Source organism: Dryas octopetala, chromosome 4, assembly GCF_963921425.1.
Source record: "Dryas octopetala chromosome 4, drDryOcto1.1, whole genome shotgun sequence".
NCBI classification, from domain to species: Eukaryota; Viridiplantae; Streptophyta; class Magnoliopsida; order Rosales; family Rosaceae; genus Dryas; species Dryas octopetala.
Window position 1 is genome coordinate 23671592 of NC_141369.1, and position 26429 is coordinate 23698020.

Here is a 26429-nt window from a genome sequence, read left to right on the forward strand (position 1 = left end):
TATTTGTATAGTAGAAATGATTTTTTTTTTTTTTTTGGCCAAGTATAGTAGAAATGATTTCAACTTAGATATAAACAAATAAAACAGCGTCACTGTCAGTTCATCAAATCAATATAACATTGCAAAGCAAGAGCCAGCTGTTTTGTAATTGACTTCTTTCAATACATGGAGTGCTTCAGACCAAAATAACAAAAACATATACATGGAGTGCTTGTATACGTCAAGAAGTTTGAGTACAAACACCTAGATTTTATTAACAAATATATAATGTCAATTTTATTATGCTGCATGCCGCTGTCAAAATCTTCTTAGAATGTTCTCGGTGCATGTTCTGCACCATTCTCAGCTATAAAATTATCAGAGTTCAAACAACGAAAGAAAAGGTTGCGAAAATGTTCACAAATCACAAGGTCTATTTTCTATGGACCACAAAGTTCATTTTGCTTCCAATTGAATAATTTAAAAATGATGTCGTTTGCATCTGTATATGTTTATGTTTCTCAGTAAAGTCTCTCCATGTAAAAATATATAATATGTTAATAATACGTGTTAAAGTTAAAAAAGGAAATTATAAAACTGAAACGTATCGTGCAATTCTTTGTTTTTTATCTGTTTTGATTTAAATGTCCAAAAGTCAAAACTATTGTTGGTTGTGCTTACATAGTTAGGTTGCCAAAATTAAATGATCGTGGGTGCACATATAATAAAAAATTAAAAAGAAAAAAGTGGAGGTGAGCTAAAAAATTAAAATATTGGCTTGAGATGGGATTAGACTTTAGAAGGATAATTAATTCATTTAATTTGAGAATACAATCTAGAAGATTAAAGATGGGAAATATCATTGACCAAAAAAAAAAGATGGGAATTGGGAAATATTTGAATATTTTTGGATTGTAAGGAGTTAAGGACCACACGGCACCGTATAGGGATTTTCTTTGGTGGGTCCTACTTCTCCTTGGTGTAAATACATTCCATGAATTATTATTAGTTTATTACCATTTAATTGTGTCACTATGTTGTCTCTGTTTGTACACGTTGGTCTACTCTTAAACAGACTACTTTCTATCCTTATCCATTTGGATGGGTTCTATAGAGATTAGAGAATATCATTTTTATTCCTTTTTTAGATAAATAATTTATGAGTTTTCGATTTTGTCATTTATGACTATTTTATTCTTAGATAAAATATAACATATATCTTCACCCAACTCCTTAAACTATATACAAATTTATTACATCAACTGTTACATTAACGATATTTTAGACTATCAACTATAGTGCGAATTGAAAAATGGGGTTGTAAAGTTGAGAAGCCACCCAACACCTTGTAAATTACAATTGGATGATTACAAGTTACAACTCTTGTTAACTCAAACAATAAAGAAGTGTTTAAGGTTGCAAAAATAAAATAATAAAAGGAAGAAAAAAGTGTTTAAGCCTTAAGGTAACGAGTAGTTTACCATTACATAGACCATGAGAGTTAATGCTTGTTTGTTGTGTTGCGCTTGTCATGATCTTTAGATGCCGGTCTTAGGGGGCAATAAAGATTAGAGTCCCCACGGACCCCACGTCTGCCTCAATTTCACAATTTGCCATTTGGATTTGGATTTTTTGTTTGGCCACTATTTGGATTTGGATTTAACTATACCATGCAATATAATCCAAATAACAACAATAAAAAACAAAAATTAAAATTATGAAAATATTAAACCAATCAAATGGTCATTTTCCATTTCTCTGCTCCGTGGACTTTCCACTAGAAAATTCAGGATAGCACGAAACCACCAAAAGCCCAACGAATTCCAAGAGAGCCAAACCAAGCAACAAAGCAAAGCAGTTGCAGAAAGAGCAAAGAGAAACAGAGAAGTTACAGAGAGAAGCAGAGGGTTTCAGACAGAGGTAGAAGAAAAGTGCTTGTTTTGCTTGATATTATCAATGGCCAAGAACCAAGACTCTGATAGAGTCTCAGTTTCAGCACCGCAGCCACTGCGGCCAGTAATAACACTCCCACCGAGGCCTTCCGCGGAGGCCCTTTTCGCCGGCGGATCTGGGGCGAGCCCGGGTCCGATGACCCTGGTCTCCAACTTCTTCTCGGACACATACCCTGACTCAGAGTACAGGTCCTTCTCTCAGCTCCTTGCTGGAGCCATGGGCTCGCCTATGGGGATGGGGTCGAGTAGACCAATCTTTTTTAGCGAGAACCCAGTTGAGAGTTCGGCCAAAGGAGATTCTGAAAATGGGGCTGAGAAGAATTCGGGGTTTAAGCAGAGTAGGCCTATGAATTTGATGGTGGCTCGCTCGCCATTGTTCACTGTCCCACCTGGGTTGAGCCCCTCTGGGTTGCTTAACTCGCCTGGCTTCTTTTCACCTCAGGTATTTCAAGCTTTCAAATGCAATATAGTCAGTACTACTGGGTTTGCTCTGCTTTCTGCTATTTGGTCTGAGGTTCTTTAGTAACTTGCTTTATGGTTTTGTGAACATGAGAGGCGCAAAGGTGTTTTCTTTTGTAGTTGTGGAATGTTTTTTGTTCTCACAGGGTCATATTTGTGGGCTCAGGATACGATTCGGGTGGTTGTTGATTTTTTGCTTTTAATGTTTGTGGGTTTGTCAATGTTGGAAGTATGGTCTTGGATGGATGTGGTCATGAAGTTGGTCTTCTGGGATTCGAATGGGACCAATCAAAAGAAGTTAACCACATCAGTATATGGGATAGTATCACTTTCAGGATTCATGTTAGATCAATTTTGATATTTTATGGTAATGGCTGTCATTTCCTGATAGCCTATACACAATGATGGATTTCTTCACGAAATTGTAAGCAAGGAAAGTAGGCAAATTCAACTATGAGGCCCTTAGGTGATGCCATTCACAACATTGTATGAAAGGAAGGTTGGGCATTTATAGCCACTTTTAAATTAATGCTTCTTTTCCCCGAGTGTTGAACATAGTTTCTATTCTTCCACTCCAGTAACTGGTTTAGTCATGTTGTGTGGTTAGAATCCCAATTAAGGATGGTTGTGTGATGTAACTCACATAAAAGGACTCTTGGTTAGCGTGGGACTTCAAAGATATTATGTTGAAATTTAGGGGGAAAACTTGTTTAGTTTGTTGTGTGTGTTTGTGAATGCCTATTACATCTTGACCTTTTGTAAAAGCTCCTCAAATTTGGTTAAACATAGAAAACGTTGAAGATGATAAAGAGGTGATCTCCATTCAACATATTGATGCATAAGCAACACACCATATGAAGCATATGTTGGTGTTGGTACTTATACCATATTGTTTTTCTATATGGTGCCATATGATTCCTGAAAGGGGATGACTTGTATTAGTATTTATCAGGTATTCATGTATTTTTCCTCATATCCATGCAGAGTCCATTTGGAATATCACACCAGCAGGCCTTGGCACAGGTTACTGCTCAAGCTGCACTAGCCCAATCTCGTATGCAGATGCAAGCTGAATATCAACCTTCATTAGTAGCAGCTCCCACAGAGTCACAGACACATCATCCATCCTTAATACCCAATGAAGCTTCTCAACAGCAGACAGTACCCTCAACATCTGACCTTAGAATGCAATCATCAGAGGTCTCTCACTCTGATAGGAAATACCAACCTTCATCCGTTGCCACTGGTAGACCTGCAGATGAATGCTACAACTGGCGAAAATATGGGCAGAAGCAGGTTAAGGGCAGCGAATATCCACGAAGCTACTACAAATGCACACATCTGAATTGCCCTGTCAAAAAGAAAGTTGAGCGTTCTCTTGTTGGTGAAATAACTGAGATTATCTACAAAGGGCAACATAACCATGACCCCCCTCAACCCAATAAACGTGCAAAAGATGGCGGTGATCAGAATGGACATATACATTCTCAGCCTAAGCCTGAAAGCGGTTTACAAAGAAGGATTGGAGATTCAAACAGGTCTAATGAAAATGTAGCTGCCTACTCAGTCTCTGAGAGGGATCAGGATTCTACTCAAGCTGCTCCCGTACAGTTACCAGGGGCAAGTGACAGTGAAGAGTTAGGTGACGTGGAAAATAGAGAAGAGGGGGATGTTGATGAACCAAATCCAAAGAGAAGGCATTTTCAAAACCTATCATTGCATATAATCGTAACATACTGCTCTCCTTTGCTTCTTCTCAATATTAAAATATCCTTGTCTGGGAGTGCAGGAACATAGATGTTGGTGCATCCGAGGTAGCTTTGTCACACAAGACAGTCACAGAACCAAAAATCATTGTGCAAACAAGGAGTGAAGTTGATCTTCTAGATGATGGCTACAGGTGGCGGAAGTATGGGCAGAAGGTGGTCAAAGGGAATCCTCATCCAAGGTGGCAACTTTCTCCAAATATAAATTTTCTTATTTTGAGTTTTACTGATTGCATTATGCAAATGGAATCAGGATGTTCTCTCTAAATTGTTCAAGACATGTTGATATTTAAGAATCTATAAATTAAGCATTAGGGTGGCATCCTATCTGGCCCCAGTTAAAAGGCTATAACATATTCTAAGAATTCTTTGCATTTTCTTTTATGGTGTATCCTATTTGATGGAGGTGAAATGAAGAACCATCGGAAGATGAAATATAGTTGGACTTTAGAAATGAAGTTTTAGGGATTTTATGAACTCACGGTCTTATGTGGACTTAGAAATTAAGAAACAATTACTATCTGATATTAGAGAGTCATATCCTTAGCATACATTTAACAGAATTTATACTGCTAATATTTTTCTTTTCACTTTGGATTGTGGTTTTCCTTTCGTGAGCATGGTTTCTGATGCAAATACATTAACAGAAGCTATTACAAATGCACTTATGCGGGATGCAATGTGCGTAAGCATGTTGAGAGAGCATCTACTGACCCCAAAGCTGTCATCACTACATATGAGGGGAAACATAACCATGATGTTCCAGCAGCTAGAAACAGCAGCCACAACACAGCCAATAATAATGCATCACAGTTAAAACCACCGACGGTGGTGCTGGCCCAGAAGCATCCCCAACTTATAGGGAGAGAATTTGGAAACAACGACCAGAGACCAGTACTTCTACAGCTAAAAGAAGAGCAAATCACTGTGTAAAGTGCTCTGTTGATGAAATCCATTATGTAACTAAAGGTCAGCAGTCAAGTCCAACCAACTAACATGGTGCCAAATGGATATATAAATATTGAGAATAAAGAAAGGACTGGAAAGGTTTGTTTTGTAGGTGGCGATTGTCGCTGGTGTGAGATCCTTTTTGCTATGCATTGCTGCATATATATGTAGATGGTTGATAAGTTTTGCTTTATGATGCCCTAAATGATTTGTAAATTGGAATGCAGAAAATAGTGTCATATAATATTATACAACTGATTTATAAATTTACCTTGATTCTTAGTTCGGTTTATTTCTGCTTATGTGGGCTGTTTTACTTTTATGACTGGCTCAAAGCAATAAAGCAACCATAAAAGTTGGGAGGCAGGACAACTGATATGCCATACTGGGATCTTGTTGTATGTTGACTGCCAAAATTGCAGTGAAGATTTATGGCTTCATAAATCTAAGTTTCTATGATCTGGTTGCAGTCTTGCAGAGTATGGACAACTTATGTGTATGGTTTCAATTGCATGGCACACAACCATGTATTTGGATGCAATAAAGACGATTTGAATTTTTGGCTATAAATTGTCTAATCTATTACAAACACATTTTTTGGATAATTGGAAAATAAAAAGAATAAAGAAACGCTTTCAGATATTTTTATTTTGCAAGGGACATTGACCGACATCCTTGAACCTGAACTTTATCCAAAGGTAGTTTGGTCCAAAATTTAATGAGTCTAAATGAATGGCATGGTCTAACATAGATAAATATATTTTTTTGGCCAGGAACTAACGTAGATAAATATGATAAACAACTGGATGTGGTTTAGGAAGATGAGGTGTCTACTTTATTGATTTGTTATTTATTCAGTGTAACTGTGTAAGTGGATCCAATCATCCAAAGGTCCAAAATGAATAAGATATAAAATTCAGGTGAAAGGCTAATGATATCTACTCTGTTTCTTGTATGTGGTATAATGATACAGTGCAGTGGGGCTTTTGGGCAGTTGGCCTGCAACCACCATGACCACCCTCACCACCTTTCTCTCTCTCTCTCTGACTGTCTGTCTCTGTATGAGTATGACTGTACATCATGTCGTCCCGTGATATATAATGTCCAACCAAACCAATTAAGCATGAAATGAAAAGCACGAAAGCAACAAATGGAAAATGGAAAATAATGACAGAGCTTCCCAAACAAAACGGTTACATCCCACCTTTTGCTCGCTCTTTAATTTGCGAACCCAAGAAAGAGAGAAACCCAAAAATAAAAAAGCAAAAACTATCCCAAAAATAAAAAAAAGGAAGAAAGATGAAGCAGCAGTGGTTCGGACCCACGTATGTCGTCTGTTTTCCTTTGCTTTCGGACCGTTTGAAAGCCTCTCTCCGCACATCTCGCAGAAACAGAGGGACGCCGAGAGCAAAGATCAACAAAAACAGGGGACGAAAGCCGAACCGTCCAATACGACCCACCCTGTAATGCAGAGGGTTTAAGCCTCCCCCATTATTTTCCGAATGCAAACCCCCCATTAGAGAGCTTGCTTGCTTGTTGTTGCTAATGGTGGGGTGACCATTCCCATCGACCCATTTCCCGATCGTGCGTTGGTCGATCTTCACCTTCCCCACACATTTCGATCCATGCTGGCGGGATTTGGTGGTGAATGGGTTGCATCAGCTCCAAGCGGGCGGCTCCCGGCGCGTCTCCCTGTTTCGAGTACTCGGCCGCCGTGGCCGACAATGGCTCCGTCGTCTTGGAGCCTTCTCTCAAAAACAACAACAACAACAACAACAACAACAACTACCCATCTAAGGAATTCATATTCAAGACTAGTAGAAGCAAAAACGATCGGAGCAGCAGCCACCATCATCACCAGGACAGGTCGTCGTCCGCCGAGGATCGGACCCGGGAGTTGAAGAAGTTCAAGAAGGACGGCTCTCACAATGGGGGAGGAGGAGGAGGAGGAGCTTCTTTTAGCTTCAAGTTGGGTTTTTCTCATCGATCTATAGAGGCCGAACAAGTCTCCGCCGGCTGGCCCTCTTGGCTTTGCGCCGCCGCCGGCGAAGCCATTTATGGATGGCTACCTCTTAGAGCAGATGCTTACGAGAAGTTGGAGAAGGTACCTCATAGTTGATCAAACAATACTATCATGTCATTTAATGACGTAATCTTTTATTATTAATTAGCTCATCAATAATATATGCACACATGCATGGTTATGTTTTGTGTAAGTTATGACTATATCACATTAGATTCCTCAAATGTAGTTTCTAGGATTTGGATGCCTATAGGAAAAGGGTTCAATTAAAAGTACCCATCTTTGGTTTGTTTGATGTACAAGTTTTCAAATCTTGGCAGGAGATTTTTGTTTTTGATGCAATTCAATGTGGGGCAGCTGATTCAATGCTTACTTGTCCTTAATTTTAGATTTGCTTACGGTTTATTGATTTTGACAACAGTGCTTGTTTTCAATTCCTTTTTTGTGCATGTAGATTGGACAAGGTACATACAGCAGTGTATTCCGAGCACGAGAAGTTGAAACTGGGAGGATTCTTGCACTGAAGAAAGTGCGTTTTGACAATTATCAACCAGAGAGTATTAGGTTTATGGCACGAGAAATTATGATTCTTCGTAGGCTTGATCATCCAAACATCATGAAATTGGAGGGATTAATAACATCTCGATCATCGAGTAGCATATACCTTGTATTTGAGTACATGGAGCATGATCTTGCTGGACTTGTAGCTGCATCTGACATCAAATTCAGTGACATGCAGGTTCGTTTTTGTTTAATTCCTATAACGGGTTTTGCAGAACAGTATCAACTTTATCAAAGCATTTTTTTTTTTTTTCTGGCATACAAATCAATAAGTTTGGTTGAATTTCTTTTTGTGTAGATCAAGTGTTATATGAGGCAGCTATTATCTGCAGTCGAGCACTGTCACTTAAGAGGTATCATGCATCGAGACATCAAAGCGTCAAATATTTTGGTAAACAATGAAGGGATTCTAAAGTTGGCAGATTTTGGATTGGCGAATGTCGTTAACTCAATGACCAAGCAACCACTAACCAGTCGTGTGGTGACTTTGTGGTACCGTCCTCCTGAACTTTTGATGGGGGCAACAGAGTATGGAGTATCCGTCGATCTCTGGAGTGTGGGTTGTGTATTTGCAGAACTCTTTCTAGGGAAGCCTATCCTTAAAGGGAGAACTGAGGTGATTACAATATTAATGTGCATTTTTCTTTTATCTATATTTTTGACATACATTCAATCATTTTATAGCTCTTATAGACACAATGGGAATTTGATAGAGATGTTAAAAAAGGATCGGCATATCCTGCACCTGTTCATTTCTAGCACTAACACTCTCTTGATTACTCAATGTCCAATGCTAAAATTCCTCAATTTATGGATTTACAATCCTCACAAGCAATATGGATTTTAGAATTCAAGATGAAGTTGATAACTACCCTCTCATTGCAATTAAGCAATTACACTCTCTTGCTGTTTTATTTATTTATTTTTTTCCAGGGGATTGAGAATTTGAGGCTGTACTTATCTGACAGCTGAAGTTAATAGCTACCTTCTCATTTTACAGGTTGAACAATTACACAAAATATTCAAGCTTTGTGGTTCTCCACCTGAAGAATACTGGAAAACATCAAAGCTTCCTCATGCAACTATGTTTAAACCTCAGTATTCTTATGAAAGTTCTCTTAGGGAGAGGTGTAAAGAATTTCCAACAACTGCAGTGGGCATGTTAGAAACTCTTCTTTCAGTAGAACCTTACAAGCGTGGGACTGCCTCTTCTGCCCTGATGTCTGAGGTAATGGTTATGAAATGTGATCCCTATAGAAACATATTCATGTAGAAATTCTTGATTTCAAAATAGAGTTCACAACTCCCAAGTTTGCTTTAAAGTAGACAAGTAGTTGTACATGGTCTATCCTCAAATATACTCTCAAACTCAAAATCCTTGGGACATTCTTAAAGCTACATGGCCTTTTTACTTGCAGTACTTCAAAACAAAGCCTTATGCATGTGATCCCTCAGTCTTGCCGAAGTACCCTCCTACCAAAGAAATGGATGCTAAAAATCGTGAGGATGCTCAAAGGTAAACTTTTTCCTTCATATAATTATTTAAACTGATGCTGTGGTTCAGATATTAATACGACTGCTTCTGGTGTTTTCATTTGAGTCCTAATGTTTATTGAGAGCTGGTTTAAGTGTATAAAAGCTATATAGATTCAGACCCCACTTGGCTTTGTTTGTTACATTCTCAGACAACTTATTGTGCTGAATAACCTGTTTTCAGGAAAAAGCCTGGTGCTCGAGCACGAGAGACTGGAGCAGCAAGGAAACCAAGGAGAGTCCGCAAGACCTTGCAAGAGGCAAATGCTTCCGCTAAATTAGCACCAAAAGAGGTCTCTTTCTCTCTATTGTCTGTGTGTTTGTGTTATAGAAGAAAGAAGAATGAAGCAAGCTAGTTTTAGCTGAATGATTTACCCTTGACTGTATGTGCAGGATGGGCAAGATGATGCACTTCACTCTGCTCGTAGAATCAATGGCGGTAACCCACATATCCTGAGGGCTAAAGGAGGTCTTCTGCGTAGAGAGTCTCTAAAACCATCATTTGACACAGTCTCAGAGAATTGCGAGTTGAATATATCCCAAGGAGACAGTACAGTCTCCAATAGCGCACAAATGTCAGCAGCAAGCGGCTTTGCATGGGCAAAGAGACGAGGTGAGGAATTTGGTGCTAAATCTGCAGTTTCAGATGGCTCAAAAAGCCAGTTCACTGCATTGGATACAACCTTCGCAAAGAGTGCATTTGACTTAACAACCAAACAAGGGAATCCAAGCCGCGTTTCCAGGATTGCAATACGAAAGCTTCGAACTTTCGATGCATCCGAATTTTTTGGTACAGACGAAACAGAAACAGAAGATCTAGTACACGACATGGTAAGGACTAAGACACAATCCAATAACGCTAAAGAGATCATCATAGTTTTAGACCATATTAATATATGATAGACAGACAGAACTCACTTGTTTGATCAATCATTATGTCAAATGTTTATGTTAGCTAATGTCATATCCTTTTACAATTTATTAGGATTGCAAGGTAGATAATAAGCATATTGAGTTTTCGGGACCGCTACTATCCCAACCTAGTAGAATGGATGAACACTTGCGAAGGAACGAAAGTCATATTCGCCATGTAGCTCGCAGATCAAGGTTTGAAAGAGGTATGCCAATATTGATGATACACTTTCAAGTAACGTTTATACATACCATTTTTACAGACCACGTTTCCGATCACATTAGTTTCAATAAATCTAATATGTGACAATAATGAACTAATTTTGCAGAGAATGATGCAAGAAGTCAAAAATCATGACACCCTCAAACTCAAAGTAGGCAGTGCCACAGTGGAGCTTGCTTGAGTCGAAGTCATCAAGCCTCGCATGGTTAGAACTCAAATGAATGTTTCCCAGGCTACATTCCTTTTACGCGTTCATTGAGTCATACCTTTGTAAAGAGAAAGCAAAATTTCCCACAAACAAATGTACACACACCATAGACAATGTAGAAAACCACCAAACCAATTTTTCAAAAGCCCCTACTCTATTTACATGCCTAAACATTTTGCCCTTTTCTTCCAAAGTGCTTATCGTCTCCTTCTCTCTGTCTTTCTTTATTTTCTGAATTATTTGATGGGTAATGGGTATTATACTATTATGGAATTTCACTTTCTGAAGGCAAGGCATTATTAGATTGGAGACTAGGCGTTATAAATTTAAAGCTCCTTCAGAACACATGTATTAATTAGTAATTGACAACTAAAATATATAAAATAAAATAAAAAAATTACTACCCCTGTAGTGCTTTCATATTACCAACACAAAAGTTTCATTGAAATCGACCAAAAAAGAGTTGATCGGATGAACATATTTTTGTTTACAGTTGGATAAATAAATTAAAATGTCTTATATATCCACACTCAGCCTATATTTCCATCCACAAATTATATATATAGCTTTATTAGCTCAATAAAAATAAATTAAAGCAGGAAAAGGAACAAGCAGGTGAAGCAGAAATAGAAAAAAATAAACCATGGGCGATGAACTCATATCAGATCAAGAAAAATAAAAATAAACGAAAATTTGGGGGGAAAAAAAGGAATGATTTAGAAGTCGGAAATTAGGGTTTAGAGAAAAAAAAAAAAAGAGAGGAATGTGGGGCAAATCACATCGCTGAGGCTGCAAAAAATAGAGCAGCAAAGCGGCTATGGGAGCCCCCAACCAAGTAGTTGTTAATGTGCGCCCAACGCACTAACGTGCGCCACGATTAAAACCTCTCCCGTGGAATACCACGCCACCCCTAACTCAAGAGGGAAGCGCTCGGCCTCGGGCGCTTTTTTCTTTTAACTCGCCTTGCATCCTCCTATATATACCCCTAAAACCCTAAATCTCATCTTTAAAAAAAAAAAAACAATTAAATTACCGAATATGTCCTCCTCAGTCATATATAGTCATATCACACTCACCACTAACGTTAAACTACTTTTTTTTTTCTTTTTCTTTGGCCAAGAAAATACTTTTTTTTTTTTTCATTTACGTTAAAAGACTACTGAAACTACAAATTTTACAATTTATTGTTTATTTTATATTTTTCAATCTTTACAAAAATTATAGTTGGCCGGGCCCTCTTGGATTCCATGGCCAGCTCGGTGTTGGCCATGATGTTGGGATGGAACTATGGAAGGGGTCATTGTCACTTTCATTTAAAAAAAAAATTATTTGATGAATTTAAAATAAGGATCATAAATTAAAAAAATAATTGAAACTCAATATGTAGATAACGTAAGAGGTATTACTGCTACAGTGGTGCTAGAAGGAGAGAATGGAGCATACTTGCAAAGACATTGCTGCACTTACATACACACGTGAGCCAATATTAAACCCCAGTCCTAAACCCTAACTCCTAAGCAGCTTAAGGTAATACATACATACAAGCTACAGAAGGCTTCACAGTAATGTATGAATGTATCTAGTTGTACAACAACATATTGACATGAATCATGATTATTGAAACCATATAAAGGAACACTTTGATGGGTATAAAGATCTTCTTTTTCTTCTTTGATTTACAGAAGGGACATCTTGATCACCAATTCCATGGGTCTCTGTAGTGGCATCTCTAAATGTTATGCACTGTATCTCATCATCTATATCATTCACCCTCAAGGGTCAGTCACTAGACTTGGTATTTGGCCATGGTCTACAAAATCAATCTTGTTCAGTCTCATACAGCACAGCACTTGCTCTGGCAATTCTTCCTGTTTTTGTGCCTATAAAAAGAGGGAAACAAAAAAAGGGTTAGTCTGAGTTTAAAACTTATGCAAATGCTTGAAGATGTTTTGCTCATTTTAGTTCAGGATAATTTCTTATCACTTCCTGTTTATTTCCATTTTATAATTTCACAAACATATAAATTGAGAGATGAAGAGAGCTGGTTACCTGGATAGTTAAACCCAGATCCAGTATTCCATTTTGTAGACGTTCTCTGAAAGATTCAAGCCCCTTTCTTGAAATGTAGCTGAAGCGATGAATGTCCAGATCAATCTCAAAGTAATTAGGACCCTGCATGTGAGAGAGCTTAATGAAGTCAGACAAATTCTACCCTCAAGGCTCAAACAATATGGTATTTTTCATCATTTTAACACTCAGCAACGTCAAAGTATAATAAAAGCTATTTTGCTTTACCCTGTAAAAATTGTGCTGAGGGCGTGAAAGAACTGGTTTTTCATTATATGCATTTACAAGCTTCTTTTCAGCAGAACTCAGACTGAGATCCTCAGGATTAGCCACCCCAGCCATGATCTTTAGCCTTTCTCTAAAAGGTACAGTGGAGTCCTTTGCAAATCCTTTAACCTTCTCCGTCTCATCATCAACCAATTTCTGAAGCAATATTCAAATGGATCAACAAACTGAGTATGCCAATGAAAAGTAATTGGTTTTAGATCACATTTAATAAGTGAAAGTACATCAGAATAAAATGAAGGACTAACTGCTACATTCCTATCTAGAAGAAATGTTATACTACAACATACTTTTTTAAATGTCGTTATACTACAACATCACGTGATTATGTAACTTTTTTAAATGGCAAAATGCAATTCAAAATGAAGTTACCTTGATGCTGTCCTGGAATTGGGGAGAGATGTCTCTATCAAAATTCTCAGAAACTTTAAAATACATTACAAGACACATCCCCTCTCCATCACTATCACCAAGGAACATTGCAGCAGGATAAGTAGGCAACTGCAACAAGGCGCAGAGCAAGGTCATGAGAAACTTTTGAGGAACCACCTTTTTTTTATATAAATGGCACATATTGATGTTCTAGATATTGACAGCAATATAACTATCGGATAAACACACCAACATAAATCAGTTCTAAGAAAATACCTGTATATTTAAAATGAGGAGTGGAGGCACTTTTCCATCTGCTTTCACTTTTGGAAGCTCAAGATGTTGGGCAATGTGATGTATCTTCTTTGGGCAGACAAATAAATCAACACCTATTGGAGTATAAGGACTGTAGTTTGGAGCAGGTGCCTTTCGTTTATCTCTGGGTGGATCAACATAAAGTAATATCCTTATTAAAGCAAAGAAAAACAGAGCAGAGAAACTAGTTGCAAATGTCTAAATTCAGTTAAGGTTGGTTTTAAAAAGTAAAAAGCCAAAATCATACTTGAAATAGTTCTCGCCACGGAGTTTAAAAGTTGAGGGTGGAATCTCAGACCAAGATCCTGAAGTCGGCTTCTCTACTCTACAACATGGAATGATATATCCTGGTCTAGGACGATACAGAAACCTTTTTGATTGACCTGCAGATATATATTATCATTGAGAATGTTCAATAATACAAATGTTATGTTATGTAATATGGAAAATACACTAATATCAGACAACCAAATTTCCCATCGAAACATGGCAGAATGGAACAGCTTTGTAATAAAAGTAAGTGCAAACCAAGATAACACATTCTATAAATCAGGACAACTTAGTGTATAAGTATAACCAGCCATGAAACATGCTAAATTGGCCATTAAGATACGGAGACTGGGAGTGAATGAGAGAGGGCTTGACCTTGAACACAGCAGAAATGTACAATAATCCCCAAATTCTAAAATTTCTTTCTACTCATTGAAAATTGAATTATTTGAATACTTACATTGTTCAATGGTTTCTTCCGCATCACAGGATCTTCTCTTAAAAGAAAGCCTGAAAACTGCTGATGGCCTTCTTTGAGACTGTGGACCCAAACTCTGTGTGTTTAGAATCTTATCGTTGAAACTCACAGAAGGTAACATTCGAGATATGCCAGATTTCAGGGTATTGTCTTGAATTTTCTCATTGGAATCACGTTGATCCTCTCTAAGTCCTTTAAAGCTTCCATATGAGTGATCTAGTATCTTCTTCCTATCTAATCCCTGGGTACTAAAACGTGAAAACCGATTTGATTCCCTGCATTCATCTTTGCCCATGAACTTGTCTGATAAACCATCTAATTTCATATAGCTTTGGTATTCTTCATACTTACACCCATTATCCACAAAGCATGAAGATCTTTCGTACTGAAGTAATTGACCACTTGAGATATTCCCAATTGCATTGCCCGCTAATGGAAAACCATCTGTAGAATAAGTGAAGAAAATTTAAAAAATATTCCTTTTACCAATAAGTAGCTCAAAATAAAAAAACTTCATATATCAAACAAAAGTACAAAGCAGTTATAGGTGTTCCACAATTGAACAAAAAAGACTTATGTAGCAAACTGAGACTGGTAGAGACCTCAATCAATTAAAACCACCAAGAACACTCTACATATTGTATATACAAAAATTGACATGAACAGTAGTATGTTAATGACCCTTAGGCATTTGGTAGACGCAGTAAATGTAGTAAGAAGAAAAATGTTATTTTGTAAATGTAATTAGAAGCTGATGGCCATTACCTCCATGTATACTAATAAAGTCATCATCCGAGTCAGACTCCAGAATACTGACAGAGTCAAACCAAGATTCCTCTTGGCAAATTACTGCAAAGAAATAACTTTAATATGTCAGATTCAAGAGCTAACTATTTTTCTAGTCAGTACTTTTGAGTTTTGGCCAAAAGAAAGAGACATTCCGGAAAAAGAGAACACAAACCATTTGCATCATATTGACTATGGTGCCATTGCAGCTGGGTGAGATGGAATGCCGAATTAGAAACCTTAGATCTTCTGCAGGTAGTTGTTGCGCCATTCTCAAAGTCCATATGAACAAACTCACTGACAGCATAATCAGTTACACGAGCTCCTGCATCACTATTTCTTTTCTTGGTACCATCAGGGGCAGAGCAGGTTATCTTTCCACGACGTCTGCAGATACGCTGACCCAGTTTTTTTCGTGATTTAATTGTTTTGGATGGCGCTGACATGCAACCCCCCATTGCAGCTTTAATTTAGATCATACAAGTCCCAACTACAGTGATGTCCAACTTGTGTGCCTGCAAAATGAAATAACTGAAACAAACTACATCAGATAAGAAAAAAAATAAAGATTTCTAGGAAAGTAGTTCCTATCATCATAAAAGATCATGAGAAGTGAGAACACAATCAATTCTGTTGTAATGAGACGGTTTTCAATAATTAATGGCAGTTAACCAACTTAACCACTTGATTGTTACCACATGGCAATTATCAGAAGCACAAGGATGATGCACAGCGATCTCTACAATTAATGAATATGATCACACTATCAAAAGGTATTTTGGTCCAAAGTGACTGGTAACTTGAAGTACCACACTAGTTACTCAACCAGAGATTCATATATAAATGAAAATTTGTGCAATCATCATGAAAATCGAATTTCTGATTCTATACCTTCTCAAACCCAGTTGTAGAACTGCATACCCAGAAAAGAGAGAGAGAGAGAGAGAGAGAGAGAGAGAGAGAGAGAGAGAGAGAGAGAGAGAGAGAGAGAGAGAGAGAGAGAGAGAGCCCTTTAAGTTTCAAGGAAGCTCCTGCTTTTACTTCCAAAAAGAAATTAAAAATACAAAAGGTAGAACCGTAGAAGAAACGGCAAATGGACCACATCCAACGAGGTGAAAGAAGACAAACGAATAGGATTGAAAGAAATCATGTGTAAACACTACTCTCGTTCTTTTATAGATAAAAAGAAAAAAGACTGATTGTTCGTCAGCATCAAAAGGACAATAAAAGATTCAGCAAATAAATGGACAACAAAAAAGTGAAAATACGACATATCGTGAAAGAAGAACACAGCAGTAACAAAATGAAAGAAATCAAAGAGCAAACTAGTAAATTATAGTATTGAGAAAGGTAATTAATGCAGCATATGGAAAAGGAGAGCCTTTATAGATGAAACTAAAAATTTGAAACTCCGGACAAAAACCCAGAAAATCTAACGCAAGTTACACAATCAATGACCAAAAAAATAGATAGAGAGATAACTAAAAGCCGTACCTACACAACCCAGTTGGCAGAATGATCTGTGTTAAAGGTAGACTCCCTCTCTGAAACAAAAAACAGAGCCGAACCCAGTACGGGGCAACACCAGAGGGAGAGAGAATCACACTGGGCGCACGGGTCCGACAATGTCGGATCCGGGTCCGATGACAGAACTAGTTGCTCTTCCTTCTGAAGCTTGGATAAATTTAAAAAATTAAAATTTTAAAAAAAATTTTAAAACCCAGAAATGATGAGGAGAGTGAGTTGGGTTTTGTTTATATATGAGAGAGGTGGGGTTGGTGAGTCTTCTTCTTCTTGCTGTTGGTATTGTTGTCCTTGAGTTTAGCAATTGTGTCCGAGATTTCGCTGGCCAAAGCTGTGAGAGAGAGAAGGAGTTTGGGTTGTCATTGCCTTTACTTCCACGTCTGACTCTCTCAGAAAAATCCGGATATAAAGATCTTTTCCACTCGTTTTTATAATTTCATTTCCAAAACTAACCAATTTTACTTCCCTCGGTTTCTGGTTAATGTCTGGCTGTCACTGTGACACTGTGTGCCCACTTTTTTCTGTCCAGACGACTCAAAATTATTTCTATAAATGTTTTTGCTCTCAAATCTCAATCCATTGTCTGTTAATTTCCTTTGTTGTTAGCTTTAGGCTTATAAGCTTGTATGCCTATTTACATGCATGCATTATATTTGTATATGCCTCATGGCATTTCCCATAGGGGTTCCAATTCTCCACAGCTCACAATTCTTTTTTCTTTAAACTTTCAATTTTATCCGCATTCACTTAAGCTTTTTATTTAATTTATCATTATTTGTGTCGGCATAGTTAAAATTAATTACTCCGTACCATTCATATATGTTATATTATCTTTTAACGTACTCATATGGTGAAAATATCAAAATTTGGAAAACACAACACATTTGTTATTGTACTATTTGCGTGTGCCAAAAAAAAAATGACATTGGCACAAAAAATGAAGTGTATTGTAAGAGGTTTGGCAAATGCAAAACTTGATAGCAAACATAGCATGAATAATAGCAATTAGAGCATTGACATTTTAACATTCCCACATTAGCATTTGGATGACCATTTTCAAGCCTATTGAAGATGTCTTGGGTCTGACCAAATCGGGGCTGGTTTTTTATAATTTATTTTATTTTGTTTAAAGTTTAGAGAACCAAAAAAAATAATGAATAAGGGCAAAATTAGAAGTTTAGTAAAAAAATGTCTAAGATGGGTGCTTCATGCTTGGATTTCTATGTTAATTCTTTTTGAAAGTTGAACTTAGACGTTATTCAACAAAAAAAAAAATCTTAATAATATTAATTTTACTAGGAAATGAGTCATAAGACTAAAATTTGTTCAATTTGCACATCATCCAAAAAAAATTGGCTTTTCGTTTTTTTCTAAATTAAGAAATGAAAAGAAAAAACAAAAAGGAAATACGAAACCACTGATTTTGGCGCCTCAATTTTTCAGCGAAACTGAAAACGACCATTCAAAATGGTGGGCCTGATCAGCTGTACACCAGACCTTTTACTGAGGGTGTTTGGTTGTTTACTGTTTACTGTTTACTGTTTAGTGCTCCATTTATCTATTTATTCTTATTGTTTTTTTTTATCTTAGTGATTTACTGTATAAGCTGTCATATCAATTTCTTACCAAATTTTATAAATAATTTTCCCATAAAACAATTATGAGTCTTTTGTTATATATTTTTTATATCTTTAATCTCATTCTCTCTTCTTTTCTTTTTCATTTTATTAATTGGGAATAGTAATTTAATGATGTTGACTTCTCAGTATTTTTTAAGTCAACTTCTTTTCATGAGATTTTGATAATCTCAACCCTCCATCTTGGTCTAAGACTCCTGGAAAACAACAACACCACGTGTGTCAACATGTTCTCAACCATTGATTCTAGGCTTTCTAGCTCCTCAATAATATAATTTGCCTTTTCATTTATTTGTGAAAATAAAAGGATTATATTCTATTTCAATTTATTAATTCATCCTTGCAACCAATATTGCATTAATGCATTGAGATGGGCCACATGGTCACACATGTAACTCATGCTATTAATATGACAATTGGACATGACCCAACCAATTAAAGAGACTGTCTGCCTGTTTTACATAATTATATGGTTTACAGCTTCATACAGCTGCTTTTGTTTCTTAATTTTGATCTTTTTATGCCTCTCAAAGTCTCAAGTATATATTTTGATTGTTTTCTCAATGTGTGCATTTCTTGTACTTTAAAAGAATTTTCATTACTATTTATTATCTAACCTTTAAACAAATTTTATTATAGAAACAAAAAAAATTATGATTATGAAGCATATACCATGGTAGATCGCAGCCATGGTTGAGCTGCCAATGCCATGGTCATGATGCCTTTGTAGAGACTAGAGAGAGTAAAAGCATAAAGCCATATATCACGTATTCATCCATCCAATTATGATCAACGGTTGCATAGAGTCCAATTTAATTTGGATTCTTAACATGAGCCTATAATGCTAGAGTGGTTGAGGCCAGTATGAGTTAAAATCATTATTGAGCTCTTATATGTATATCAGATTGTAATGCGCTTTAACTCATACACGTGGCAAGATTAACGACGTAACTAATTCAGCTAACTCTTTACAATTGTAATTAGCAAATGAGATGGATGCCAGTGATTTATTAGTTCATGCTTTGATGTAAGCACGACCACTATGATCACCAGAGCATAAAAAACAAAAAAACTAACAAAGAGAGACTATTGTGTTGGTCACATAATTAATAATTGTAATTTGTAAGAAGAAAATTACAACCGGTGCTCTTTGTTGATGAATAGGGGCACCCCAATGCATACTTTATTGCTACAGGAATAGAGTGAGGTTATGCAAACCATTCTCAGCTGCTAAGTTGATCATCTTAACATATTTTGTCAATTTTTTTTTATTTTACCCTTTATTGCAAAAGCATGATGAAATTACCCAGATTCATTCGGTAGTTATTTACTGAAACATCCACTAATATTCAGCAGATAAGTGTTGAATAAACACAAATATTTCGGTAAATAATTGTTGAACACCTTTTTCATTTCTATTTGGTGATTATCCACCGAATAATCTATCAATGTTCAACAAATAACTGTCGAATAATTATAAATATTTAAATAAATAATTATCAAATGATCCGACTAATAAAATTAAAATTTTTTATTTTAAAGATAAAATTAAAATTTTAAAATAAAATAATTAACTCTGCAATTTAAGTTGATCGGAATATGCCGTAAGAATATTATAAAGTTTTCTAATAATGGGTACTTGAAATAAAATAGCTCGGCTTTTTCTATGCCCACTAAAAGATTTGTTGTTATTGCGAGAGCCGTGAAGAAGTCGAACACTCGAACCGCCAGTGACAATAGTCAAGTGCCAGGAACCAACCCGGCCCAAGTAACATGAAAATATGAAATATGAAAGGAGATATGTAATGGCGATGTAGAATTGTAGATGGAGATTGAGTGAGATGGTTGTTGCCACTTTTTATCAGATTCGCACCAAACACGAAAACGACAATATAGCTATGATTCATCTCAGCCGCACATTTAGTGTGGAAAAACAAAAGTAATTTTGAGCGACAAGCAAATTCTATACGGAAAAAGAACTATAAGCCTATGAGAATGGCCCATGTGGCATATAACCCACCTAATAATAATTTGTTGAAATTAGAAAAAAAAAAAACCATTATCATCATTTTTTTATAGGAAATAAAAAGGCTTGATCCATATGTTATATTTAGTTCGTTTGCCTCTTGTTTTCATTGAGTGGTCTCTCTAAAGTAGAACACTATGATGTGTTTAACTTTGAACTTTTGGCTTTGGCAAAAAAAAAAAAACTTTGAACTTTTGGACTTTTTTGTTTTGGCCAATGAACTTTTGGACTTTAAATTAGCTTATGGACAATAATTAATAATTTTGCAGCTTGACTTGAGCCATTGGTGTTTGTGCGGCAACTTACAATGTACATTGCTTAAGTGACAAAAGTGGGTAAAATTAATATAAAAATTCATTGCCATCAATCTATCATTTGGAAAGTATATTACCAAAAAAAACAAAGAAAAGAAAAGAAAAGCATAACATATAGCAAGTGATGGATGCATACCAATGAAGGCATGGAGCTCCGAAGAGGCGAAGATATTGTTTTGGTCTTAGTGTTTAATTAGAACTAACAGTACAAATAATTTAACCACAAAACGTTAAAGAGTTAAGACAATAAGCTATAATATAATCAGCAAAACGATATGAAACTAAAACCTTGTAAATCAATTTAATAAAATAAAATAAAATGAAAAATAAAAGAAGTGGCGATCCGTTCACATGAAAGCACAAAAATCATGTGAATGACACGTACGCAACTAAACAAGTATATATATATAGATAGTACTAAAGAAAGTAAAAACATACATGCACCATTAAATACCCTGTTATTCTTTTAATTTGATCAAAAAATTCATATATATAGGGGACAATGGGAACTGCAATATTAGAGTGGCATTTAATAATGCAAGATGGGTTATTAGGATAGGATCACCTGCACATGTCTCTTGCATTATATAGTACACATATATAATTGTATGTCCACTTTTCAGTTGGTTCATTGAGATATACTAATGGGTGCATGTTGAAGAATATCAGCACATGGGTGAAGCAAGATTTTCAGTTCCAAGTGATTAAACTAATGCTGAAACAAATCCTTCATAGTTTATTCAGCTGGTTGCTGGGAAGCTCCATATATGTTAAAAAAGTTCTCTAATGCTACACATAGTGAGCATTGAGCAAGATTGTCAAAGATGTTCAACTACGTTATATATTATTTAGTGATAGAAACCTCCTCAGCCTTCAACAACAGAGTTTACGTACTAGATTTGAAAGCTTCATCCTCTAGACATTTTGGACCAAATGTTGAACAGAAAGAAACCAATTAGTGCAGCAAACACCCCATGTACAATACGGTTTGAAAAGATGCTCTTGTTCAATCTCCAGCCATTAATCTCCAGTACCCCATCTTCATTTATAATAAACGTCATAACCATTGGCTGCAATATATGAACCAAATATAGATAATAACTTTCAGAACCATCTACACACAAACACACAGACACAGACACAAATTTAAAGGCAAACTGGGTGGATGCCATCAAACCAGAAAGACATATATGTACATGTTGGCCATAGGGTACGGTGCTTTAAATTTCTGTCTCCTACCTGTAACCTATCCTTACATTTCCTTCAAGTTTGCCGTTTGCATGAGATGGCAAACGGCAAATCCAACAGGTACCTTAATTGATGCAATATTAATTAGCTAGTACTTAATTGGAAAAGTCCAAGACTAAGCCTATTGACCCAAATCTAACAATGAGGCCTATTTAATCTAAAACCAAATGTCCATGTTTAAGAGTCAACAAGGTCTTTTGGGCCTTTTTGTTATGGCTAAAGATTAAAGTAGGTAGGGTCCTAGGACCTAGATGATGGTAAATTAAGAGGTTTTCATTTGTAGTGAAGTATTTACAATAAGCTGAATGTAAAAGCAATCAATCCATCATTCTTAACACAAGTTGTTAATTAGAGCTAGAATGTAATAGCAATCCATATATATATATATATCCCATCCATCCCATATTAATTGTTCGAAATAAAGTGAATTATATATGCAAATCAAATATGTTGGATGGTAGTATGGTACATACCCACGGTAAAATATTGTAATTGAAAAGGCAGTCTAAGTACCCTTGAGGAGGCTGCACCAAAATATATCAAGTTATAATTAAGAAAAAAAAGAGTAAAAGCTAGGTATCTAGCTACAAGATTACAACTACAACTTTGTTATACTGAAATTGTTGATATATAAGATCAATTTAGTGTCATAAATTGTCATGTAAATTGACAAAAACAGTAGGGCACGCACACACACACACACATATATATATATATATATATCACATGTGGAGATCGAATAGGGGATGGATGAGAGCGTGAGAATATATATATTACCCCTCTATAATGAGGGTGGATTGCCTTGACGACTCTAATTGGGATCTTGATTGATTCTCGTTTCCTTGGTGGATACATTGTGTTAAAGGGGCAAGTGGCACACTCACAATAATAAGATTCAGTGTACTCCATATTGCCATTCTTGCAAACTGGGCATTTCTCTAGTGACCCATAAAATATCAATCCTTGGCTGTCCAAACAATTATATATACTTAGGATCGAGTTAGAAACTTCAGTTATAATAACATTGAAAGTACGTACGTACCTAGCTTCTTCATCATATTTGTGTGTATAAATTTGTAGATATTTCTGAGTCAATAATCAATTATATATGTATGCAAATTGGTGTGTGATCGATATTCAAACAAATTAAAACCGACTGCATATGTACTAACCATCTTTGGAGAATAGCAGCATCAGAGCCAGAGGAGTTTTGGGCATTGGCTTCCAAGATTTCACGCATGTGTTGAGTTGACAGCTTCTCTCTGACTGCTGTACAGTTTTTCTCAAAAGCAGCAGGTATGTCTGCTGTAGAGGGGTTGCGAACGTCAAGAGTGGCTGTTATATTAACCATTTGCTGGACCTGAGTGGCTCAGAGACAATGCCAGACAAAGTCACACACGGTCAAGATCTTGAGCCATACCATTAACCAATTAAACCATGTAGACCTAATTAAACCATTAAGCAATATATACATGCTAAATCGATAGAGACAACAGTCACAACACCTATCAATTCAATGCAAAACCAATGCCATATAACTTATGTAGCGATGTTGCGTTCAATCCATCGATCGGTACAACTATTAATTTTGAATTGCACAAACATGAATTCAATTACCCAAATAAATACACCAAATAATTTTAAAAAATAAAAATAAAAACAATCGGAGGACATACGTTTTGATCTCTTGCTGCCATTGGAAACCCTAGAGTTTTGTGTTATGTGCGTGGTCTGGCACTCTGGCAGTCGTCTTTCCAGTTGTATGTTCATCTGCGTCTAATTTATTGGCTACTTATATTCTTAATCTTAATTAATCTTAATCCTAATTCTACCCTCAGTTGTATTCTTTTTCTTCTTCTTCCTTTTTATTTTTCATGCAGTGGCGAATCTAGTGGCCTGGAATGGGCCATAATGGACCCATAGCTTCAACACGGCCCACCTAAGCCCAGCCCGTGAACCTCAACTCCCTCCTAGTTCCCCTTCGCCTTCTTTGATTCTCCCCAACAAGCGAGACCATAACTGATTAACCCAAATGAAAATGATCCTCTTCATATTTGCGATTAAAGGTTAAATTTCAATCTTAGGGCTAGGGCATTTGCAGAGGAGAGGTGTTAGGCTTGCAATCGACGTTGAGGGTTGAAAGCAGAATCCCAGGTAAGTAGTTCTGTAAATTCTTGTGATTTTAGCTTATGGGTTTGGTCTTTTCGGAACCATTTGGACTCCCCCATGTTCCATACATTTTGTGCGTGCTTTATTTTTTATTTCTGTAATTTTTATTCAATTTGTTATCTATTGACTAGTATTATAGTGCAGTTTGCATAATTTACAAATTTATATTATGATTAACATGAGGTTGTTAACTTGTTATTGGAGATAGCGTTGCTTTTCAGATTGAAGTACTTGAAATCTGATCCTTTACTTTGAGATTGAAGAAATAAATTGAGAACACGAATTCATTGCTCTCAAAATTTTACAAATAATTTTCTACTTGTCACTTGATAATGCAATTTGGGGTTCTTTTTCTGGGTGCCTTGTGGGTTGGGGGGTGATTTTAGCTTTAATGCAGTTGTTAGAGGAAATCAGTGTTAATTAATTGTCTTTATTTAACCTTATAGGGAAAAAAAACCTTATTTGATCTTTGAGGCTACTTAGTGTGCTTCATTCTTGATCTTCGGGCCTTGTTGCGCATCCTTGGGCATGGCATCTAGGCGCCATGTTCGTTACGGCCGTCTTCCTACTGAAGAAGATGACAATGATTATGGAGCACGCTATGACCGTCGGTTTGACTATACACCAAGGTCCTTTGATATAATCCCATGGAAGTCCATAGCCCTTGCTCTTTTCCTGCTTTCTCTTGGATCATTGCTTCTGTTTCTTTCATATTTCATTTTCAGCGGTCACATGGGAGGGGAGCTTTCCCAAGCCTATGGCCTTTTGGCTCTAGGGACTCTCACCTTCCTCCCAGGTAAATCAAAAGATATTTTCATTTATTTCTTTATCTCCACCTATCTTTTGTTACAACTTTTAGTTATATGACTAACTGACCTTGTAATGATGCTTTATAAGTTTAAAATTAATGACCGAATTTAAGTCATTGGACAATGTCTTATAATACAGTTAGAGGAGATGGCATTCAATTCTCGAATGGATAACTTCATATGACCTGTAGACTCCCTTAATTCCTATGTTGAATTTCCTCTTTGATGTAACTATATGAGCATAGGATAGGAGTAAAGCATAAAGTATATTTCCTAGTCTGGCCAGTCTAGTAGCTAACCTGGATGGATTTTTCTGAAATTATTCATGCGCTTGAGCTTGATTGGCTGACTGGTTTCATATGATACTCAAGTCTTAACTTATGGAAATTCTTTATACATGTCTCAGAAGCTTGATTGACAAACTGATTGGCTTCATGCGATTCTTATGGCTGCAGGCTTTTATGAGACAAGGCTTGCATATTATGCATGGAGAGGTGCACAAGGATACCGTTTTGCCTCCATTCCCGAATACTAGGGTGCGTTTTGCCTCCATTCCCGAATACTAGGGTGCTTTCGACTACAAACTTTTACTAGTAATGTTGTATGGTGATAGAAACTTGGAGCTGACAGGTTCATGTAAAATCCACATTGTGTAGAACCGTGTGCACATCTGTAAGGCGCACATTGTTCTTTGGGTTGTAGACTTGTATGTTGTAAAACTGTTTATCCAGCACTCTATGAATTGTGTCCATTTTCTTGAAATTGTTTATAGTTCATTTTCTTGAAATTGTGTCCATTTAGGCTTGCATTAATTCATGTTCTTGACTCTTGAGCAAGAAAAGCTTTGGTCCTGTGTATCAAGGCTTGAAGCTTTATAATAGCTAACCGGCCCAACCCAAGCTTCATTTGGTTATTTGAGCTCTGTAGTGGTGAATGGAGCAGCAGCTCATTAAGCTGAAAAGTGGCAGTAATGATCATGAAACATCCTTATAACAAACAAGATACGCTTTTTAATACGCTTTTTTACAGCGTTCAAACAATGTCATCGGTATCATCCTAACCAGTCATTTTTCATAGAAACCCAACAAAATAAGGTTCTTAGTTCCTAGTCGATAATGTTTCATAGAAACTATCCTTAAGAAAGTAACATAAGATTTCCATAGAAATATCATTAAGAAAAAAAAGATATAAAATAAAATAATAAATGATGTTAGTGATATAAAGTTTGATTTACAAGAATTGTCTTGCAAACTTACGTGGTGGTCATTACTCATTAGTGAATGACACATAACAAAAGAGATAATGTAATAAATAGTATGATGAATGTGACATTTTATCTTTTTGCATAGGTAAAAGTTTTCAAAAAAATAAAAAATATTCTCTCCATTAACCAGGTCAAATTAATAAAAAATTCTTAATATTTTTATTAGTTAATGTCCAAAAACAGCACCCTTGTATGAAAATTAGAAATCTAAAATGTCTTTAAGTTGAAAATTTACTTAACTTTTTAAATGCATAAAACTAGTTTAAAATACAGTCTCTAAGCTAAATAGTGTATTTTAAGT

At 36.3% G+C, this 26429-nt stretch overlaps 5 protein-coding genes across 8 annotated transcripts; 3 read left to right on the plus strand and 2 right to left on the minus strand.

Annotated features, from left to right (window-relative positions):
- Window positions 1-1734: 1734 nt before the first annotated feature.
- On the plus strand, window positions 1735-5386 carry LOC147288520 (putative WRKY transcription factor 4). Its single transcript, XM_086239597.1, has 4 exons — window positions 1735-2373; window positions 3375-4087; window positions 4180-4338; window positions 4804-5386. Exons 1-4 carry the CDS (start codon window positions 1936-1938, stop codon window positions 5087-5089), a joined length of 1596 nt encoding a protein of 531 aa, XP_086095723.1. The 5' UTR covers window positions 1735-1935; the 3' UTR covers window positions 5090-5386.
- A 980-nt stretch (window positions 5387-6366) lies between these two features.
- CDC2CAT (CDC2C) lies at window positions 6367-10779 on the plus strand. Its single transcript, XM_086238970.1, has 9 exons — window positions 6367-7208; window positions 7582-7866; window positions 7987-8304; window positions 8689-8916; window positions 9107-9204; window positions 9406-9514; window positions 9615-10052; window positions 10207-10339; window positions 10463-10779. Exons 1-9 carry the CDS (start codon window positions 6753-6755, stop codon window positions 10489-10491), a joined length of 2094 nt encoding a protein of 697 aa, XP_086095096.1. The 5' UTR covers window positions 6367-6752; the 3' UTR covers window positions 10492-10779.
- Window positions 10780-11948: 1169 nt separating this feature from the next.
- LOC147288522 (DUF1336 family protein (DUF1336)) lies at window positions 11949-17035 on the minus strand. Of its 3 annotated transcripts, none has more exons than XM_086239443.1 (10): window positions 16632-17035; window positions 15313-15652; window positions 15117-15200; window positions 14334-14795; window positions 13851-13986; window positions 13565-13727; window positions 13289-13417; window positions 12860-13054; window positions 12614-12736; window positions 11949-12444 (listed from the first exon to the last, which is right to left on the minus strand). In XM_086239443.1, the coding sequence occupies exons 2-10, from the start codon at window positions 15593-15595 to the stop codon at window positions 12337-12339; spliced, it is 1683 nt and encodes a 560-aa protein (XP_086095569.1). In that variant the 5' UTR covers window positions 15596-15652; window positions 16632-17035; the 3' UTR covers window positions 11949-12336. The 3 variants fall into 3 exon arrangements, with proteins under 3 accessions (XP_086095569.1, XP_086095567.1, XP_086095566.1); XM_086239441.1 differs by lacking the exon at window positions 16632-17035 and adding an exon at window positions 16029-16045 and having other exon boundaries at window positions 11950-12444; window positions 15313-15668; XM_086239440.1 differs by having other exon boundaries at window positions 11951-12444; window positions 15313-15668.
- A 4574-nt stretch (window positions 17036-21609) lies between these two features.
- On the minus strand, window positions 21610-23702 carry LOC147288523 (protein ADP-ribosyltransferase PARP3-like). Of its 2 annotated transcripts, XM_086241754.1 has the most exons (4): window positions 23563-23702; window positions 23059-23246; window positions 22360-22410; window positions 21610-21708 (listed from the first exon to the last, which is right to left on the minus strand). In XM_086241754.1, the coding sequence occupies exons 1-3, from the start codon at window positions 23581-23583 to the stop codon at window positions 22392-22394; spliced, it is 228 nt and encodes a 75-aa protein (XP_086097880.1). In that variant the 5' UTR covers window positions 23584-23702; the 3' UTR covers window positions 21610-21708; window positions 22360-22391. The 2 variants fall into 2 exon arrangements, 1 of the variants encoding a protein (XP_086097880.1); XR_015121914.1 differs by lacking the exons at window positions 21610-21708; window positions 22360-22410 and adding an exon at window positions 22685-22853.
- Window positions 23703-23888: 186 nt separating this feature from the next.
- Window positions 23889-25651, plus strand: LOC147288524 (transmembrane protein (DUF872)). The gene is made up of 3 exons (XM_086241753.1): window positions 23889-24040; window positions 24502-24851; window positions 25320-25651. Exons 2-3 carry the CDS (start codon window positions 24584-24586, stop codon window positions 25397-25399), a joined length of 348 nt encoding a protein of 115 aa, XP_086097879.1. The 5' UTR covers window positions 23889-24040; window positions 24502-24583; the 3' UTR covers window positions 25400-25651.
- The last annotated feature ends 778 nt before the right edge of the window (window positions 25652-26429 follow it).